At 33.4% G+C, this 21,534-nt stretch overlaps 1 protein-coding gene across 1 annotated transcript in view; it reads right to left on the bottom strand.

Annotated features, from left to right (window-relative positions):
• NCAM2 (neural cell adhesion molecule 2) overlaps positions 1 to 21,534 on the bottom strand; it is a 270,530-nt gene that overhangs the window by 16,641 nt on the left and 232,355 nt on the right. The window contains exon 15 of the mRNA XM_002186867.6: positions 21,264 to 21,444. Within this exon, the coding sequence (XP_002186903.6) occupies positions 21,264 to 21,444 (181 nt within the window). The remainder of the gene's footprint in view (positions 1 to 21,263; positions 21,445 to 21,534) is intronic.

Raw genomic sequence — 21,534 nt, forward strand, 5'->3', positions numbered from 1 at the left:
TTCACAAAACATAAATGGCACTATTTAATAGCAAAGAATATCACATCTTAACATTTCAGGACTAAGAGTATCAATAAGCAGCCTAAGGAAAACATTTTCAATGTTCAACATGAACATTGATATAAGTTATCTTTTCTGCATTTCAAATTAGCATTGGTGATAAGCAGAATTACTGAAAGGTTTAAAAGACTGACAAACCAATATTTATTCTTGTAATTTTCTGAATTATAATGAAAAATTACTTAATTCAAGCTATTTAATCTGCAAACAGTTGCACACACATAGTCTTAAATAGTTTAATATGGTGAAAAATATGCATATCATCAAATGATTATGGGGTTAGGGACTCATCTTGTTTAGTCTTGTACCTTGAAAATGTAATCATAGACTTCAAGATAAACATACTCCACACCTGATCTTGCTTTCTGTGTTTAAATTTTGAGAGCTGATGTTTAGCTAATTTTACTTCATACAAATCTCAGGAAAAACATTTTAACGTTTTGCCTCTGTTGATATTCTCATGATAACAATGCTACAAACCCTTTTGAATAATGTGATTTTCAGGAGTCTGTGAACACAGATGAGGCTTATAGAGGAGAGGATTTGTATCTGATAGTTGTCTAGGGGGAAAAAATGGTTTATGCACCCAGCTAATTCAAGAAGATTCCAAACTAACTCAGCTATTGGCCACTGGCAATTTCCTGGTGTGAGACTGTGCTGAGTAAACCCCAGGGGAGTGGAACTGGGTGAGTTTGCCCATGGGTGTTGCACACCAGCATTGCTTCCCTGGTAGTCCCACATCCTGGAGCAATGCCCGAGTCAGCACCACTCACTAGGACATTTCCATCTGCTGCTCTGCCTGTTGCCAAAATAAGAACAAGATTATTCTGACCAGAGATTACTTGAATCCTCTTGTAACAGACACCAAACAATTAGATAATTTAATACAATATAAATATTTTAATTGAGTTACTAATATCATCTTCCTATTCTTTCTCTTCCAACTCCCCTATACACTGTATATTGTTTTCAGATTAAGTACAGCATTTAAACTTTCATATTTCTGCTTAAATAATTTTAATAATATCTTTACTGCTTCAAATATAATTTGAAAGTTATTCTAAATCAATACATATATATTCGTTGTCTAGTTTTGTTTAGAACTCTAAAATGGAAATTAAAAACTTCTTTTAAAAGAAGGAGAACATTTTACTTCTTAAGCAATTGACTTCATTCAATTGTCTATTGTATAGGTTGTTTTATTATAGAAATTATCTTCACAATGCTATTATACAACAAGCTAGAATTCAATGTATATATTTCCATGGATGGATAAGCAGAAAACAGAAAGATATTATTTCAAAGTTATTTTACTTTCTTCAGAAAGACTTAGAAACCACTACATAAATTATAAAAATAATGGTGCAGCAATGAAATTATATATCATTTATGCATTGCCCCATCACCAATGTCAGAAGTTGATGTTTAAAATTAATTTGGGGTTTTAAACAACAAAATTGCTACTGAAATATTATACTTTCCAATACATCTTCCAAAACTTACTTTATTGCCTATATCCACCCACATATTTGGTGAATTCCTTTGTAATCTTCAGTAATTTTTGTTGAGCAGTATGAATTGCCAGGAAGATACAAGTAGATATTTAATTCCAGTTTATTAAAAAGCTCATATATTTCAATTGTTATAATACCAGTAAATTCTATAGTCAGCTTTAGAAACCTCATACAGTGACTCTGTATTTTCTCATCCATCAACTAAAATGTGAAGGAGAAAAATTAGGGTCATTTAATACAAATTTTGAAAGAAATTCGGGGGTTTTTACTGGTTTAGTTTTAGGAGTTTTTTTCTTAATACAGTGATAAAAAGTTTTTACTATGAAGAGATACATTTTCCACTGCTGTGAACAGCAATTTCAGTGTCCTTGGAATATTGTGAAATGGCAAGGTTCTCATTCTAAGTGATCCAGTGACAGAAATGACTACACAGTATCTTCACTGGTGAGTGAGGGAAATGTTTACAGTTACAATATTGCTCCTTTTTTCCATAGTTGTGTGGAACACTGGTTTTTCATTTTTAGTTTTCTTCTTATGGGTGAGAACTCTGAGACACAAGTATTTGATTGTTGCATATTTCTCCATCTCTTCATGGGTGATGATTTCCTTTACATTCAGCATTCCCCATCCTTGCTACTTCTCTGCCAGGTTCAAGTAATTTTTTTCCTACTTGAAACTCTTTTGTTCCTGTAGGTTTCTGTTTTGTAAGTCTGATTTCTTAAAACTGTCAACACTTTTCCAGCATTTCTCTCCTTTATCTCCTGCACCTAAAGGGTGACAGTAAGGTCACCAAATCCAGTGGTGAGGTGAGGAGCACGGCTGTGATCAGCCTTCTCACCTGCCTGAGGATCTTATGTACTTCTTCTGAAAACAGATAGAAACTGGACTGCCTTGTTCTTTAAATCTATCTGTGTTATGGTTTATCTTTAATCTTAATGAAAACTTATAAAATGATTTTTTAGAAGTTTACCTGTGGCTTAATTCTATTCTTTTTTAAACTGCTTTGATTTTATACTGCCTATCTGCTTCCACCAAAGTCAGCTGTAAAACTAATCCAAATAACTATTAAACCAGATTAAAGCCTGTCCTCACTGGTTTCAAAAATCATATTCTAATATATATGTAATTTCAAAACAATATGTATTTTTTCTTTATATATTATGATATCAATAGGAGTTCTAATTCTATGACTGAATGAACTATTAATGCCATACTACAAACAGCATTCCCAACAAGTTTGGAAAGCAACTTTGTAATCAAAAAGTGTTGCCTTAAATTAAATTAATTTTTTATATTGTTATTGTTATTATAGTTATGTTACGGAAGCTATTTTAAATATTTGGGGTTTTTACAGTTTCCCAGAATGTACCAAACAAACTCAAAAAAGAAGTTCTACTTTGTACTCTAAAATAACAAAGTATTTATGCATTATATACCTTTTTATTTTCGTAGTTAAACAAAAACAGTTTAAATCATAAAAATTCAATGTTAATGTGAATGAATCAGCTCTTAGAAATTTTTAAAAATGTTTATTTTGCACCTGACTTAATCATCTAACTATAAAACACTTCTTGTTTAAGCAATTTTAAAACACTTCTTGTTAAAAAGCAAAAAACAGGGAAGTATAAGTTCCATAGTTCTGAATGAGTTTTAATTGGAATTTGTTAAAAATATACTAAATTTTAAAGGATATGCATTTTTTAAATACAGAATGTGGCACAAATAATGTAATACCTTGCCATGATGATGAAGGAAACTGACAACTTTAAAGACAATTTTTTAATTGATTTCTTCAAATAAATGATCATCTATGAATACTTATGGAAATAAGTTTCAAAAACTCCCAGAAATGTAAAAAAATAAATTAAAAAAAAGTTAAAAGCAATTTGTTTTATCCAAATTTCATCAAAAGTTTTGGCAATATTAAAGTCCTTATTAAATAAGTTATGTTTCTAATGATTTCTAATGAGATAATTGAACAATTTTGCCGGAATCATTATTTGATCAGAAAGAGGAATGAAGAGTTTTGGGGTTTTTTTTTGCACAGGAACAAAACATGCAACCTCAATATATTCGGACTGATGTTACATGAACCTGGATCCTTTGAGGTGACAGAATTTCTCTGTGCTCTTACAGAATCACATTGTATATATTCAATTACTGCTGCAATAAAATAGTAATTGCAAGCTTTATAAAAAGCACTCTGTGTGATGTCCACACATCTTTTTCACATCTTCAGTGATATTTTGTTGGGGAGAAAAAAGCTCGTTAGCAACTTCTTGTGCATTATTCCCTTCCCTTCTCCTTACAAGGCAAGGATTGAAGTTAACATGAAAGGTGGATGATTACCAAAACCTCCCTTTTATAGTAATTTGAGTTTTTAAGGAAAAAAAGCAATGATATAAAATACTTTCCTAGTTTACAGGGCAATACTTGGCTGCTACAAATGCATGGTGCAGAGTTATGATACATGTTTTTCCTTTCTTTCAAGACAGTCAGAAGATAAAGTAAACTGCTCTCAATCCAATGTAAAAATGTGAAAATTACAAACTAAATAGAGGATGAAATTGAAATACTGAACTGGGTCATGGCAGGAAAAAAACATTCTTGTTTATCAAGTTGAACTAACTTTTGTATTGTCCCTTAAAAATGTGCCCAACCATGATGGTTATTTCTGCAGTGCCTCTGAATATTGACTTTGATTTTATATCTGATCTGGAACTTTTCTTAGATTCAAAGTCTTAGAAAATGCGTTTACTTACTCAAAACCTCTAAAAATACAGAAAATATAGGTCTCAAAAATTTTTATCAAAAAAAATCGTAATGTAGTACCAAAAAATTAAACTGCTCTATAAAATTTTCTACCAGTTAACAGTAAATCAGTGGCAGGTCATGACCAAAAGAAGTAAAGAACCAGTGATCCCTCCCTGCTACCCAAAGAAGCTCCAATACTTTAGCTGCCACATCCAGAGCTGCATGATCTGCTTTTGGCATTTATATCAATAAAACTTTTCTTTTGAGCCAGGAAAGTGCCCAGAAGCATAATGTCTTCCTTAAAATGAAATAAAATCACTACATTTGCAACATCAGCTTACAAGAAATCATTAGGATTCTATGCAACATTTACTGGGGGACTGTTTGATGCAAAAGACAATGTGACAGTAAGGTGCATTCTTTTCTATCCCATTCTTTAATACTCAAAGATGTTAACAAGGCCGTCATCGACATTAATTGTAATTCTTTTTCTTCCTCACTGGTTTTTCCTATAACTCTCTGCTAGGACAGATACTGCTGAAGGGCAGTGGACAAACACATGGATGTGTGCTCTGAGCTGTATGACCGAGTAATGTGTTCTGACAGATACACTTGGCACACAACTTTGAAAAATAAGGGGACAGTACTACTGGCTTTCTCTAACTTTCTTCTACTCATAAGTGACAGATCTTCACTGTCTTCCACCTCGGATGAAATCTGAGCTGGAGTGAGCCAGAGGAGCCTGTGGTGCCATGGGGACCATCAGTGACACAGATGTGAGCCACTGAAATAAGTGTGTCTAAAAGGTTGTACTTTTCTGATGCGTATCTAAGTGAAGGAGTTTTTCTTCATTATGGCTGAGACCTTCTTGCCAACAAGTTTTCTGAAATGGATTTTCCTCTTTAAATCTTACACAAAAATGTCTTTTATTATGACTCTCTCAGGATACTGAATAAGTAGGACTTGAGTTCATGTTTCCTCTAATGGTCCTTTACAACATTTTTCATAGGAAGGTGTCTTAATAGACATAAAGGCAATAGCTAAATGAAAGAAATGTAATGTAAATAGTAGCTTGAGTGTTTTTGGGAACAGTGTCTTGTCCATGTTCATTAAGGGATAATAAGGGAAAAGATAGAAAAAAACACTTTCTTTACTATAAAAAAGCATGCTGTGTTGTGAAAATATCCTCTGGCATTGTCATTTACTATTTTTTTAAGCAAAGTTTTTAAAAAGAGATCCTTTTCATAATCAAACTATCCCTAAGCAAACATCAGGAGCATTTCTAATACACCTAAAGAGTTAGCAGTTTCAGCTACAGCAGCTTTTTCTTTGTATTCACTCAGTCATCATAGTAAAGGGAATTTTTTAGCATTGTCTCCTTCCATGGGAAGCCCCAGAAAAAAGCAGGCAGAGAGATCCCAGTCCTCCTGTGCCTTGAGAGGGAAAGGCTGCACTGTGGGTTCATGGCATCACCACAGCTTCCAGGTTCTGGTTTTCAACAGACTTGGGAAAATAAGTTTCTGTGTCCCAGTTTCCCCCACTCAAACTGACAGCAAATTTACTGAACACGTCTCTTGGAGGAGTTTCTAAGAACCTCTGTAGATTAATTAAGATTGATGTGAGTATTGAGAACATACACTTATGTGTGGTTTCAGTACTGCTATTACATAAAAGGATAAATTATTTTAATTGCTTCATTTAGCAGAATTCAAAACCATGCTGTGCATATACCACAGAGAAATGAGAAATTTTTGCATCTTTATAGTGGATGACAACCCTAAGTAGGGTATTGTAGCCAGGAGATCTGAAAAAGAGTCAAACTATCTCAGGATTGTATTTAAATTGAGAAAATATTTCAAGTTTGAGAGCATTTTCTTTACAATGCATGTAAATTCAAACACAACAATTTTAAGAAATAGTACTTGGAATATTTGAAATATACAATTATTTTATAGCATTAGCTATAAAAAGAGCAGTTTAATATTATAACTGCTGCCATTATATGGTGCATGTTTTTACTTTAAAATATTCGGCCACTACAACTGCCACTTCCAGCAGAGTCCAGCTTTTGCCAGTTTTAAAACATCTGCCTTTGGGGATACAACTTCAATCAGGCAGATTAAATCAGAATGGATCAAGCTCAGGCGGTATATTTACACAGACAATCCACATACTTTCTTCACTGCTGCAGTAGCATGGCAGCCACACAACATGAAACAAAAATTAAAATTCACAAATTTTAATTTTAGTAACTTTGATGTTTGTGGTGGGGTGATTTTTTTGTTTGTTGGTTTGTTTGTTTTGGTTTGGTTTTTTGGTATTTTGATAGTTTGGGTTTCTTTAATATTCATTATTGGATTAAACACTGTGAATAAAATGTACATCCAATGCTAAACATTATCTCTGCAGATACAAAATACATCATGTAGATAGTATAAGAAAAGAAAGAGCATTTAACAGCAATAAAGAAAATACAGATAGTAATGCTTTAAGTCAGTTTTCTTTATTACAAAAAATGAAGACAGAAGTTGCATGAACCGAAATGAACTGTGAACAACAGATGAAAGACACGCTATATTACATATATTTCTTGACATTGTGTTTGGAAAGGTGCTGAGGGACATCACAGTTACACCATGCACACACTCTTCAGGGAAAAAGTAGAGATGACAACAAGTGCTGCATGCATGAAAAAATCAGTGGAGCAAAATGGTAGTGAATTATGAACAAGATAAAAATAAGAAATGTTTCACAAATTAAAATTAACTACTTTAATTCCAGATTTTTCCTTGCCTCTCACACTGTTTTTGAAAACAGAAACTTACAGATGTTGCAGTGTATTCAATATTTTTCACAGAATTTGTTTTTAGTACATTGTATGAATTTTCATTTGTAATTCTGTTGGCAACATACACTGAGTAAGACTTACTTTGCTTCTATTATGAGAATTTAATACATGCATTAAAAAAAAAATCTTATGTAAATAAAATATACACTGAAAATTGCCACTAGAAAAAATGTCAATCATGTAAAATAAATGTACAGAACTGCTAATAGGAATATTGTACAACATAACGGTAGTATGGTGGCAAGCATGACTACCACAGCTTCTTGGGACTTCAGACCCTATAATAAATGAACAAAAATGGATATTCCTACCTCAGTTCCTCGTTCTTTTTGTAAAATATCTAAACTTAGCACAGCACTCAAGTGTACAGCCTACATACAGCTACTGTTTCTAAATAGGCAAAATTGATCCATGTCTACACTTGGTATTTGATGCCATCAGCTTTATATTAAGATGCCATTGACATTAAAGGGAAAAGGTGATTTTCCATCACTTATACATAATGTCTGATAAATATGTAGCAATGGAAAACTAAATATTCCTTATATGCCTGAATAAAACTAATGGATAAATAAATGTGACAAGCATAAATGAGCCCTAAATATAGGAAAGATTTCAGTGATATCATTGTAGACCTCAGAAGCTCCATTTCTCTATATAACATTCAATTTGCATCCTAAAATTAATATTTTCATTTTTTCCTTTGGTCCTAAAATTCCTGAAAAAATGAAAAATCAGAAAACATCAACATACTGGACAACAAGTAGAAATTTGGCAACTATAAGCACAATCACAAATTGTGCACAAATATCTAATATGTCTTAAAAAAAACAACAACAACAACAACAACAAAAAAAACCCAATCAAAAAAACACCCCAACAACATTTTTTTTTCAGGCTTCATTAGTTAACTTCACATTTGCATACACATTTGAGTGGTGCCTATGGAGGCTTCCAAGATGGAAAGAAAGTACATGGTAAGACCCTGAAAACTGACTGAAAATTGGTCATAAGGTTGTGGGTATAATTAAATCACCACATCTTAATTGATCTTAAATAAACATCTTCATTTATCTTAAATAAATATTTTAAATAAATAAATACTTTTCACATGCATATAATATTTTTGCATCACTGCTTGGCCTCATACTTTCACAAAAATTTAAATGGAGTGTTATTTTGTTATTTGGTAATAGTATGTTTTGTACATCTAATAAAACCATTCAGAAGATATATTTTATACCAAATATATGAAATATGTGTGTCTATTTCTGGGCAATATTTTTTCTGTTTAGAGAGACAGCCATTTATATTCAAATAACCCTACCGCAGTAAAAAAAAGGATCGCATTTGAAGTTGCATTATGTAAATACTTTGATTTGTGAACAATTTGTAAATGTTAGGAACTTGTCAAAACTCCAGAACGAAGAAAGACAACAAATAAAATCTGATTAGGAAAGAAGCCAGCCTTAGACTCTAAAGGTTGTAAATCAGAACATTTAAAAAATACTGTTCCTTAGAGATATACTGCTATATCACAGAATAATCATTACCCTTTTTAAGTTTCTGTGCCACCAATTTGGATTTAAGGCATAAGCTCAGCATAGAATATTATAGGACTTCAGTGTTACAGACAGTTTAATATTAGCATTTCAAAATATGTGACTGTTAAAAAAATTGTAACATTTTAAACTGTCAGTCACAAGACCTAAAATCCATTTTACAATTACAACATTTACAGGAACAAATTTACTTATCTAACATTTAAATACTAATGTCAGGAGTATATTGAATTCAATTTGTGAAGACATATTTATCATTTTAATAGAGTTTAAATTACAATTTTAAGCTGTTCAGTCTATACCTATGAATTGTAATTTAATTTGAACATGTCTTTATTCATTTTTTCCTCATTCTTGTCTTTAAGAAGCCAAGATTTCAAAATCTTCTGAATACTCAGATTGCACAAAATACTGTGAAATAATCTCACTCTCATTGTTTTTAAAGATACAATTATGAAACACTCATAAAGAGAAGTACAAACAAAGCTTTATTAGTCATTCATCTGAGGAGATATATGACAACCCAAGGACATTATTCTCTTCCACTTTATCTTTCTCATTACAGAGGTTTTGGGTCACTGCCCAGAACTGCCTGGCTCTGCAGTCACATAATCTCCACAATATTGGCTTAAGTCATTTTCTTTGGAATTTGATGGGAAGAGGAAGGCCAAAAGAAAAGGATCACATTCAAAGTATTTGATAACACCAAAATACAAAGCACTGAATAATTTAAATTGGAGCAGACCTAAAATTTCTCTTACTTAATGGAGCAACTTTATGTAGTTTCCAGCTGAAGTTACTATCAGTTGGAAAAAGATAAGTGATAAGTGATCCAAATTTGTCTCTTTATCCCACTGGCATTGTGACACTGAGGATAAAAGACAATTTGTCATTCATAATGTATATTTAGCTTCTAAAATTTCTCAAGGCTTTTCATTATCTCCTTCACAGTATGTTTGGAGAACTCACAGTCAATCAGTCTCTGTGCCCTAATTCCTATCTTGTCTTCTTATGTACTTATCTGCAATGTTAGAATAACTTGTTAGGACAATAAATTTATAGCCTGTAAAGAGCTCTTCAAATGTCTTACTGGGATAGAAAAATTACATGCGAATTTTCATTTTTCTGCTTTTTGCATACCTGTAGTAGTGTCCCGTCTTGCTTTATTAAAACAAATTAAGAACAGTGACAAGTATGTGGAAGGTGAAAACGTTAGACAACATTTAGTAGAACAGCATCAAGGTTTCAAATTTCAGAAAATTAGAAAAACTCTACAAAATAAGTAAATATTAGGATCAGACTGTACAACCTTTAAGATCATATTTTATTTTTCAGTTTATGAGAGAATATAAGTGTTACTTGAGACTCTTTAATCCAGTGGTATGTGCTCATTAGTTTTGATTGCATCTGCAATTTGATTTTCTTTACTGCTCAGAACAGCAACTACGTGTCCACAAGAGAAAATTCTGTTCCATTATGTGCGTGTGGTGCCTTTCTTACAGAGGGATCAACTGAATGTTTTCTCAAATCTGAAAGTTTTTGGTAATTTATGTGTAGCTGGTAATTCCAAATCCACTATAACATAGTTAAAAAGAAAGGTTTCATTAAAAATATTATCTAGCCTCTATTATGTCTCTTGGTTCAATAAGCACTTAATTGTTTAAAAAATAAATAGTATATATTGGAAGAACACCTATACAACTAAATTACAAAGTCAATATATATATTCACATTGTTTGTGCATGGAAAAATGGGCTTTCACCTGACTGACCCTTAATAGGAACCCAAAGTTTCAACTCCTACAAAATTAGAAGAGAAAATGTCTTTGTCTACCACACTATGTCAGGCACTCATCAATGTAATTAATTTCAAAGTAATGTCATGATATTAAATCAAAGTGACAGAACACATCAGCAAGGGCCATGTATGGAATAGTGTCTCGAGTTTACAGTGAGAACTTATCTGCAGATCACAGTAAAACTGTTTTCTAGCTAGCAATCTTTTCAGTTCCAGCTACTTCATTACACTAAGTATGTGAATTATTTTGAAAAGTATTTCTGTCAATAAATTATCTGTAGACTTACACACTGAAGGCATCTTACGTGTGACATAGTCCAATTTTCTAAAATGATTGTTAGCTTGTTTAGATGAAGAGAGGTTTTATTTTGATTTCCTAAAGGAAAGACTTCAAAAATATTTCAAAATTGGCAAAAATCATCATTAGCAATATTTCTTAGAAATAAGAAAATCCGTCAACTGAGTGAAGCTATATAGATAACTTTGACCAATCGTTTTCCAATTTGTAAGATAATTTTTTTAGATCCCAAAAGGTATGGACTATAAGGAGGAAAAACTCAACATACACAGTTAATTTATCATGTTTGCTATATTTAGTAACAATTTGAAGGGAACTGTCTTAAATATTTAATTCTGCCTTAGTTATAAAGTGCATTGCTTTCTCAGGTTATTCTGTATGCAACAGAGAAATGAACCATAAACCTAGACAACTACATGAATTTTAGAATCAATTATATGAAATAAAATACATATGGACTCTTATTAAATGAAATCTTTTTCCTGAGGTTCTGCACACACTGCTGCAGAGCTCATATTCTATGATTTTAACTCATAAAACAGGAAAAAAGTGTTTTTTCCATTTTTACTACAGGTCAAAATGGAGCCCCTGGAGCTTCCAAGTCCTACAGATGAAATGGAATGAAATGAAATGTGGCACCTCTGCAATCACAAGAAGTGACTTTGGTGGGCAGGGACCTGTGTTCTGAGGCATGTCAGTGGAGAGGAACAGAAAAGTACTTGAAATGAAACACTACCAACTAAAACAATTAATAAATAATTTCTTAGAGAAGACATGCTTGTTAAAATCCATTAGGAAGTACAAAACATGTCTGTATTCACAGAGGCATAGAATGGCCTGGGTTTGTAGGGACCTTAAAGATCATCCAACCCTCTGCTGTGGACAGGGACACCTTCCACTAGACCATGTTTCTCAGAGCTCCATCCAGCCTGGATTTGAACCATTTTTATTAAGTATAAAGTTTTAAGTACCTTGTGTAAGGAACCAATGAAAGGAAAACTCTTTGCAGAAGATTAATGCAAAATGAAAATACTCTCCTGAAAGATGAATTGGTGGTGTACCTGGAAAGCCATGTGACTGACAGTGGTAAGGTCTCTGCATGAATTTCTCATAATCAAAATCTAGTTGAGAAAATAGAATCAAATCATGTTGACCAAATTCAGTAAGTCAGATTCCCCATGGTCCGTCTGACTGGAGTGTCAAACATCATCTGCTGAATTTGTCACAAAACTCACCAGGCTTCCAAAAAGCCCAGTGAAGAATTTTACACACACAGACTGAAGTAATTACACTATTTAGGATCTTGACTAGGAATGGAAACTTTGGAAGAACTATAGAAAAGTACAAATTTTTTAAGGTCCGTGTTTATTTTCCTGCAAATAACAAATTAGGAGAGATAGGAAGAATACATATTTCTTGCCTTATCATCAACAGTATAAGAGCATGCACCAGAAACTTAAGACTACAATGAGAGAGAAAACAGCAGCATTCAGCTGCAGGGACTGGCCTCCATTTTCACGTCTAGTAGCTTCACAGCATCTGTCTGTGTGGATAAGAATAGTTATAGAAAATCAAGAGTATGAAAAAAAAAGTAAATTTTAGAAAAAAAAAGTGGAAAGTTGAGACAACATGAAAAGGAAAGTATCAAAAGGAAAAAAAAAGAGACAGTGGTAAAGAAAAAAGAGAAAAAATATTTACATTGTGCCAAAGACAGTCACTTGAAAGACATTACTCTAACAGTAACATTAAATTATGATTAAAGCACAGATGGAATGGCAACCATTGAAGTACCCTGGCCAGATCTATATAATCTAGCACTAAAACTGTGGAAAAGATGTACCTCCATAGAGTCAATGTGGTCCTCCTTATCAGCCAAAGTAGCAAACTGTTTTGGTCTAATTTTAAAATAATTTATTTAAGTGCCTAACCTGAAGCATGCTTCTTGCTTCCCCTTGTGACCATTCAGCCAAGCACAACCTAAATACAATTTTGACTTTTATGTCAGAAGTACTTGGAACTCACAAAACTGCCATGTAGCTGTCCAGTAACTATCAGAAATAGTGATTACTGACTATATAAAGCAAGGAGTATTGAAAGCCAGGAGAAACACCAGCCTATAGGCTGAAAGGAGAAACTAGAACTGTGTCAATAATTATGCAAAAAGAAGGTTTCAGTCATACACAAGAAGAGACAAACTTGTTTATCTGTTTCTCCTTGCTAATTAATTCATCTTCTTCCTGAATTATTGTAGGAGTTCACAATCGCCACCATGAAAACTGGCTTCAATAATATGGACACAGATCCAATTAAAATATGAATGACCCATGCAATTAGCACATGCAGCTTGGTAATTAAATATTGACTTTGACACTAGAGTGGGAACAAAGTAGCTTCTTAGACATTCACATCCTCACAGTATGTCTGGTTACAATAAAAAAGTTTGAATATATTTTTTCTACAAATATTTATATTGAAATTTCACATTTTGGCAAATAATACAGTCAAATTTATGCATTGACTAGATTTTTATTCTCTAGTGACACAATTATTATTCTGATACTGATTAATACCAGTGTTAAATTAATATTTTGAAAAAGACTTAAAAAGAAATGAAAATGTATTAAACTTTATGCAGCATAAGCAATAACCTTGGTTAAATCTTTACTTTAAAACTGATTTAAGAAATTGTAATGGAAGCAAACCATAAAGCTAAATATATTTTTGTATGCATAATATTTAACCAACGCATTATTTTCTTGTCTCACAAATGCCCCTGTTATTGCACAAATACATACATGATAACTATCATATGTAGATCACTATCAAGTAGAAAAGGCAGCAATAGAAATAAACTAAGAACAATTATGGACATTTTTCTATCCTCACCCATATCTCTACTGTGATGTTTCCAATTATACATATTGTGTTCAAGTCATTCAAAATTTACAACCAATTCTTTTTCTTAAGACTTAAATAGTTTGGTCCACATACTCATAATAAAAAGTTTCTATACTCATAGAGAAAAAAAAAAAAACAAAACACAAACCTTGAGCACATTAAACTTCCACATTTACTTCAGTAATTCAGCTTTTAAATATTTTTAGAGAATATACCTAAGCATTTCATCTTTTAATTGGCACTCATGGATATTTTAATTAGAAAGCATCATAATGCTAGCAATTACCTGCAACAAATAATAAGGATTTGATTACCATACATATAAAGTGTGGCCTTGCATTTCAACATTCAACATTTATAGTGATTTTCTTTTTTCCTCATGGCATTCTAAAAGATAAGCAACTAAAATTCATATGATAAAAGAAAAAAAAATTGAATTCCTTATGAAGCGGAAATTCTGAGAATACAGAATAGCTCTTTGATTGCTGCTTCACTGCTATTCAGTGGTAGTTAAAGTCAATGATAGCTGTACGATAAGAATAAGATTTTATTAAAAAATATATTTTTTTCCTGTTAAAATCTTTGATGGTGCAAACATTTTTGTCTCTCTCTCTCTCTGGTTCACATCAAGTACATTCTATCAATTTTACTGAGGGATTTCTATCCCTTTTCATGTAATGACTTTAGTCTTTTCAGGAGTGGAGCAAACAGTTGGTTTTAGCCTAGAGCAAGAACACGCCTTATCACTTTCAAAAATGATCATCTCCAGGATTTGATAAGAAATGGCTTATTCAGCAAATTTTAATACTGGCTTGCAAAACAAAACCAAACAGGTTTAATGGAGGCTGTTATCTTTATGAAGTTTTAGATATGAATTAATCTGATTGGTGTGAGTCTTACCAACTTTTCTCAAAGAAGATCTCAAAGGTACATTTAATCTCTCTATTCATTTCAGAAAATAAAAAAAAAAATTTCTTCCATCACAGCAATATTGGCTGAAGAATTTACACTTTCAGCTCAGGATTATGATCTGAACAAAAGTCAGACAAAAGCCCTCATTTTCAAATTCTTATTTTGGAATTAAAATATCCTTCAGCCTATGAGAAAATGAGTCAGGTAACTTCACACGGATAATGCAGCAGCTCTTCCTTGCCTTGAGAATATGATCAGAGCTCCAAGGAGACTGGAATTCCACAGGCTTTCCTTTTTGACTCCTGCATTTTGCTCTTCATTTTAGATTTAGCTCAAACCCTAACTAGTCAGATCTGTAGAGACAGTCTGAGAAATCCTGCAATGCACAAAATCGTACAAAAGAGACACTAATTCTTGACTTAAAATTTCAGATCTGTGGAAAGGAAATTTTACCTGTGAAAATCTTTCAAACTTCTTCAGTGTTTTTTCTTTTTCTTTTGTGGTTTAAATTTACGATGGCTGTCCAGGTTGGTGCAAGGATCAAGAGTCAGAAAATTTCACCTGGTCTTTTCCAAATCACTCCAATTGTTAGAAGTGTGTGAGGGTTTATTATGTTTTGCCTATTGCACCACAGATAATTTTACTTCTATTCTCAGATAAGACTTTATAAGGAAAGAAATTACAGGAATGTTTTAATTTTGAAGTCTTCATTCTCTGACAAATTTCATATTTTCAGCCATATTCAAAAGTTATCAGAAGCCACAAATTGATGGATGTTTGGGCATGTACACACACATGCACACACACACATGGATGGAAAGGCAGTGTATTCACAAACCATAGGTTTAAAATCAGGCCAATCCTGAAAGATTCTAGATTCTTTTTATAGAGATTTAAATGAGCAATTTGTAAGCCACAAGTGATGACATTAGGTCCTGGATCAAGTACCTACTGACAGCCTTTAAAGCTTTTTCTATGGAAAGAGAATACAAAAGAAGACTAAAGGTCCCCACAGTTCCCCTAATTTAACTTTTAATGATGAAACATAACATTTCCTCACACTGAGAATAGGTACTAAGAGCCAAATCAGTGGTCAATAAGGGTTTCAATTCTGTTCAACATCGTTAATGATTTTTGGGATGGGGCACAGATTACACTCAGCAACTTCTCTGATGACACACGACTCAGAGGAGTGGCTGAGGAGCCAGACAGTTGTTTTGCCACCCAGAGGGACCTCAGCAGGCCAGAGAAATGGGCTGACAGGAACATTGGGAAGTTCAACAAGAGGAAGTGCAAACCTCTGCCCCGGGAAAAAACGCTCCTGGTGACCAGTTCACAGCTAAGGGCCACCCAGCTGGAAAGCAGCTTATCAGAAAAGGTCCTGGGGGTCTTTTTTTAACACCAAGTTTAACAAGAGGCAGCTACGGAGGCAAAAAAGGTTAATGGAAATGACAGCAGAGGCCTTGATCATGAGAGCCTGCTCTCACAGGACACTGACCTTGAGGCTTGGTTGTAATCACATAAAATCTGATTTCAAACAGATATGAAATGAACTAAAATCTAGGAAAACTGTTTCAAAGGACACAAGATCTGTTCAGTCTGGAAGTTTGCCCATTGGAATGGTCAGTCAATGAATGTTACATACTTTTGTGGTGGAGAACAGAACCTGAGGGAGGAAGGTGGCTTTTTGGCTTCTCTTAGTGAATGCATGGTCAGGGGTGAGGCAACCCTTCAGAGAAGGGGGACAATGCCATTCAGAGCTGGGGAGGCTGTGCCAGGGCACCCACACAGCCCATGGGTTGAAGGGGCGTGAGAGAAATATGACATAGGAATACGCTCTTTGATTGCAAGAGGCGACAGGAACAAAAACCTTCCCCAGCTACACAGATGGGATCATATAGCATTTCTTTCTATCCTCAAAAGGTCACCTAATTGCTTGGCTGGGAGCAAAACTCAAGGAAATTACTCGCCCTGAAAGAAAACTGTGAGAATCAGGGAAACTTGTTTCTGTTTTGCTATAATTGTTTCTGTTTTGCTATAATTAGTAATTTTGATTTTCTGGATGCAAAACCAGAAGCTTCTAGTCTAACAAATCACTGTCCAAATAGCTCAAAAGCTCTAGTAATACATCATAAAATGTATATACATAAATGCAACCCCAAATATATACACACATACTTGAAGCAATGATAAGAGCTGCTTTGATTTTTCATTCACATCAAGACCACTGCAGATTCCATTGTATTTTTGTAAAATCTACTGATAAAAATCATGTTTGACATTGGTGGTGATGAGAAAAAATACTATATATTACTGTCCCTCTTTTGCCTCCCACTATGTGATTTAAAGTGTAGTGATACACAGGCATGGAAAAAAAATTGATGAGATGTTCAAAGGATTAAAACACTTTCAGGCATGGAAATAAAAAATTACTATCAAAGTTCATGCAGTATTGGAAACAAACAAACAAACAAAAACCCCTCAAACAACCAATATCACAAAGTAAGAAAAATGGATCTAAGAGGGTCTTGTTTTCCCCAAATGTTTTTTTCATTTTCCCGTTATTGCACCAAGTTATTAACTTTTAGTGAAGAAGAAAAAAAACTGTGATAAAACACAACTTGCAACCTTTTTTAATATATCTACTGGCCTTTCAAAGTAACAGCACTGACTGGGTAAGAGCCTTTGGAAAATGGCACTTTCATAAATCTGCTGGTAATTCCGGAAAATATATTTAACACTTGCAGAAGCGATCTTTTTTAACACCTTTTTTCCATTTTCTTTTGAGATTTAGTATAAACCTGTACATGTGTTTTTAGGTTGCAACTGTAATGGTTCAGGATGACAACAGATTTGGAGACTTTTGTACCAGCTGTGGGGTGCAAAGACAGGATCTCTGTCTTCTTGCCCCTACAAGTGGGCTGAAGTCAGCACTGGGATCTCAAGGACTTGAACTGTTCCCAGGGGCTTTTGTTGCTGCAGAGGTTAGTCCCTGCTCTCTTAACATGGATAAAGAGATAAAGCACACAGTTCCTCTGACAATCCCACAGGACAAAAAGCTTAACCCAGAAGAAAAATTTATAAAACATTACAAATCAGCACTAAAAGTGTGATAAATATCAGAGGCAAACACACTGAGGTTAGGGTGGCACCTGCCTGCAAGTATTGCTAACTGACATCCCTAGCGAGATTTTGGAACACATAAAATTCTACATTTAAGACTGTGTTACTCTTTCTCCTAGCATGAGTTCATGTCCATATGCCTAAGTGAAATGTGAAATACAGATATATGGTTGTGGCCACAAAATAAACCTTAAAAAGTAGGAAGGAAAATGGTGTGTGTGTGTGTGTGTGTGTGTATAATATTATATTAATATATATATACATTAATACATTTATACATTCAGTCATTTAAGTCAAAATTATTTAAGAAGGTTTGTTGGGCATTTCTCAAAGTCAGTGCAAGCTTCTATTGATAAAACCTTTAGAAAACCAGGAAAATTTCATTAAAAGGATTACAATTTGTGAGGAACTAATTACAAATGTGAGTGGCTCGGTGAATGGACACTGTGTTACAGGCCTAGGAATATACATTATGAAACAAGTAGATCTACATTTGGAGGCTGCTGAGGCCATCCATATGAAAATTTAAAGGAATGTCTGTCTCATTTAGGCACCTCCCTGATACCAGAGATCAATTAGCAGCCTCAAGCTCCTTCCCAGAGCTAAGACTATTACTGGAAGATCATCATCTTGTGCTATCATGGGGTTTGACTCGCAGCCAGCAGCTGGTACTTGCACACTTCCCTGGGAAACAGAAGCTGTGGATGCAGTGCTCACAGGAGCTGTATATTCACATAAGTAGAGTTTTGGCTTCCAGCTCCTGTCCCTAGGGATTAGTACTTCTGCCTGATATCCAATGGCTTTGGAAAGCACAAACAAGCCCCTTCTGCAGAATTTAGAAGCAAGGTTTTAGTTCCTGTGAATACTCCTGTTTCCCTGCTAAGCACCCACTGAAGGACAGCCAACATGTCCTTGCTTCCATCTCCCTTTAGTCTTGCTTCAGCCTCTCTGATTTATTGCATTAGCTTGCATACACTTCACCAGTGTATTCTGTTATATGTAGTAAACCAACAAGATATGCTTGAGATAAGTAATATTCATGAGATTGCATCCATAGGGTCTACAGATTTATTTCTCTTTAAATTTAGGACAAGACATAAACACTCAGTTCAGCTGAAGTGCCACAAATTTGGGCAAATATAGATTAACACCTTCAGGAGTCTTAGAGGCTTTTCTAATAATTACATTAATAATATGAAAGGAACCTCGATTACTGTAGCTAATGATGCAGATTTCATTCGTCTACCCAGTTTTATTCTTGTGCCTATGTCCTGTTTAATATTTATCTGTAGACACCTAGCTGTTTATACCAAAGCCTCAAACAAATAGGGCATCATCAGAGTTAACTGACATCAGAAAGAATATTTCTGCTTACTCTTAAGCATTTTATGCATAAACTGCATTATGTTTTAATGGATGACATTCACATTTTTGCAGCATTATGTATATATGTATGTAATGTTGTATGGTAGTTATAATATTATGTCATTTCAAAACAAGATAATCATGCTGACTCATGAATATGAAGACTAATGTTCCACTGATTCTAAATGACTTTTGACATACTTTTAAAAATCGCCTACAGAATGTTCCTATGATGAGAATTTCACACTCTCTTTCAGGCTTTGAAAAAGCAGTTGTCAAGGAAACTAATTAGTTCCACAATCATAATTGCAGTAATGATTCTTATAAAGAAGACTTGAAGTTAAATAGTGTAACAGACTTCTTATAACTACGTAGAGGTTATGTGAGAGTACTGAAAGGAAAAAGCCCCTAAGAACCTATACAACTCTTTTTAGAGAGAAGTGTTCTTCCTTCTGAAATTAAATTAACTAAACTACTTTTTACTTGAATGTCTAGAGACCACCTATGTTATCATTTACTGAGGAGAATTAATTTTCTCTGCTACAGCAGCTGTGGCAATAGTCCAGAATAGTTTACATAATTATAAAAGGCTAAAGTTAGAATACAAGGCAAAATAAGCAATATCTTTAAAAATGCCTTATCTCTTCCCTAAGTAAGTTTATACTTTCTACTTGACAGATATTTTTGTTACCTTGGGACAATGAGTTTCCCTAAATTTCTTTTTCACTTTTCTTTTTCAATCATGGGAAATTTTATTTCTGAATGATAGCAATCACAAGGCTCTGCCTGTTTAAAAACAAGTACACAGAACCTATTGAGACCCTGAATTTCAATCAAGATGCAAATCAGCTTAACTTCAAGTGCATAAACCAAATATTTGTACTAGAACTGAATCTGAGTCTATGGATGAATTACAAATGTGTTTTCTTTTCAATAAATAAAAGGTAAGGATGCATTCAATAATAAAAAAAAAAACTTGTATGGAATATTCAAAAATTTTTCAGAGATCTTGAGATAATTTTTCTGAATATATACTTGAAGGAAACATAAAATAGACAAGAAAAAAATAGCCAGTTATTTCAAAATTCAATGAAAGCACACTAGTCCGTGACTCATTCCAGCCCATTGGCACTTTATCAATGCTAGTCAGGTGTTCAGATTGAAATACAGGTATTAATGTGGCTTACATTTTTATATATCTGCCATTGTATTTATTTGGCAAGTTTTTTGTTGATTCTAATACAGTAACAATTTTTAAAAAGGCAGTTATAAAATACTATGTTAGAGGATTTAGAACTTGGTTTTTCAAGTGGTAATGATGATACTGATCTGATTTGGAAATAATTATTAAAGATGCAGCTCATCTATTTAATTAGAAGTTTGAAATATTTTCCTCATAGTATTTTCTTTATAAAAATTAGAATTACCCATAATACTTCAGAAAATACCTTATTTTAGGTTTATCATTAATTAAATAATTTTTCATTGTTGCATCAAAATAAAGCTTTATATTAGAAAGCATTAAAACTCATACACTCACTCTTAATTAAAATGCAGTTTTTCTTAACTAGAAATATAGACTCAAAAATATTATTATTTACAGACTCAAAAATATGAACAAAGTTTCTATAGATTTCAAATGTTGTAAATCAGCCTCATAGAAGACTGTTTGGTCACTATGTTAGCCTGAATCATTCAGACATTATCTAAAAAGATTATTTGAAGACTTAACCTCATCAGACACTAAAATAAATCCCTTCATTACAGGTATAGCTCAAAGCACATGTAGAGATGGGACTGAAATCAAGAATTCTAGAAAACAAATGGCTTAGCCAGACAATAGGCAGTACAAGGCAACTTGAAAACCAGGTGTACCTTAAATACAGCATTTCTTGTTTATTGCCATCAACAGGGTTGAAGAAACAATATTTCTTCTAGACTTAAAAATATCTTATTACTAAGAGAAAAGTAGGAGACAGGGTACCATTTAAAGGTCCTGAATCAATTTTCTGCTGATAATAAAATCTGGGTCTCACATTTTTCCAGTCTAAGACTTCAGTTATGTTATGCTAACTATACACAGTGAGTTGGAAATAATTCATAGAGAGAAAAAAACAATGAAATTAACTTACCTGTAATAATATTGGGCTTTGGTGGCATGCTGAATTCATACAATGTTGGTTCAGAATAACCCAGTCTGTTGGCAGCTGTAATTTGTACTTCATATCCCATGGTCCATTGAAGATGCTCTAAGATGATGTGGTCTCTACTACCCTGTACTTTTTTCTCTAGCCACTGGTCTTCCTTATCTTTCTGTAAAGATGAAAATATTTCTTTCAATTTTCCCAAATGCTTGTATTATTTATATATCATTTATATACAGTTTAAAGTCTGTATGTACAT

Source organism: Taeniopygia guttata, chromosome 1, assembly GCF_048771995.1.
Source record: "Taeniopygia guttata chromosome 1, bTaeGut7.mat, whole genome shotgun sequence".
Classification (NCBI taxonomy): domain Eukaryota; kingdom Metazoa; phylum Chordata; class Aves; order Passeriformes; family Estrildidae; genus Taeniopygia; species Taeniopygia guttata.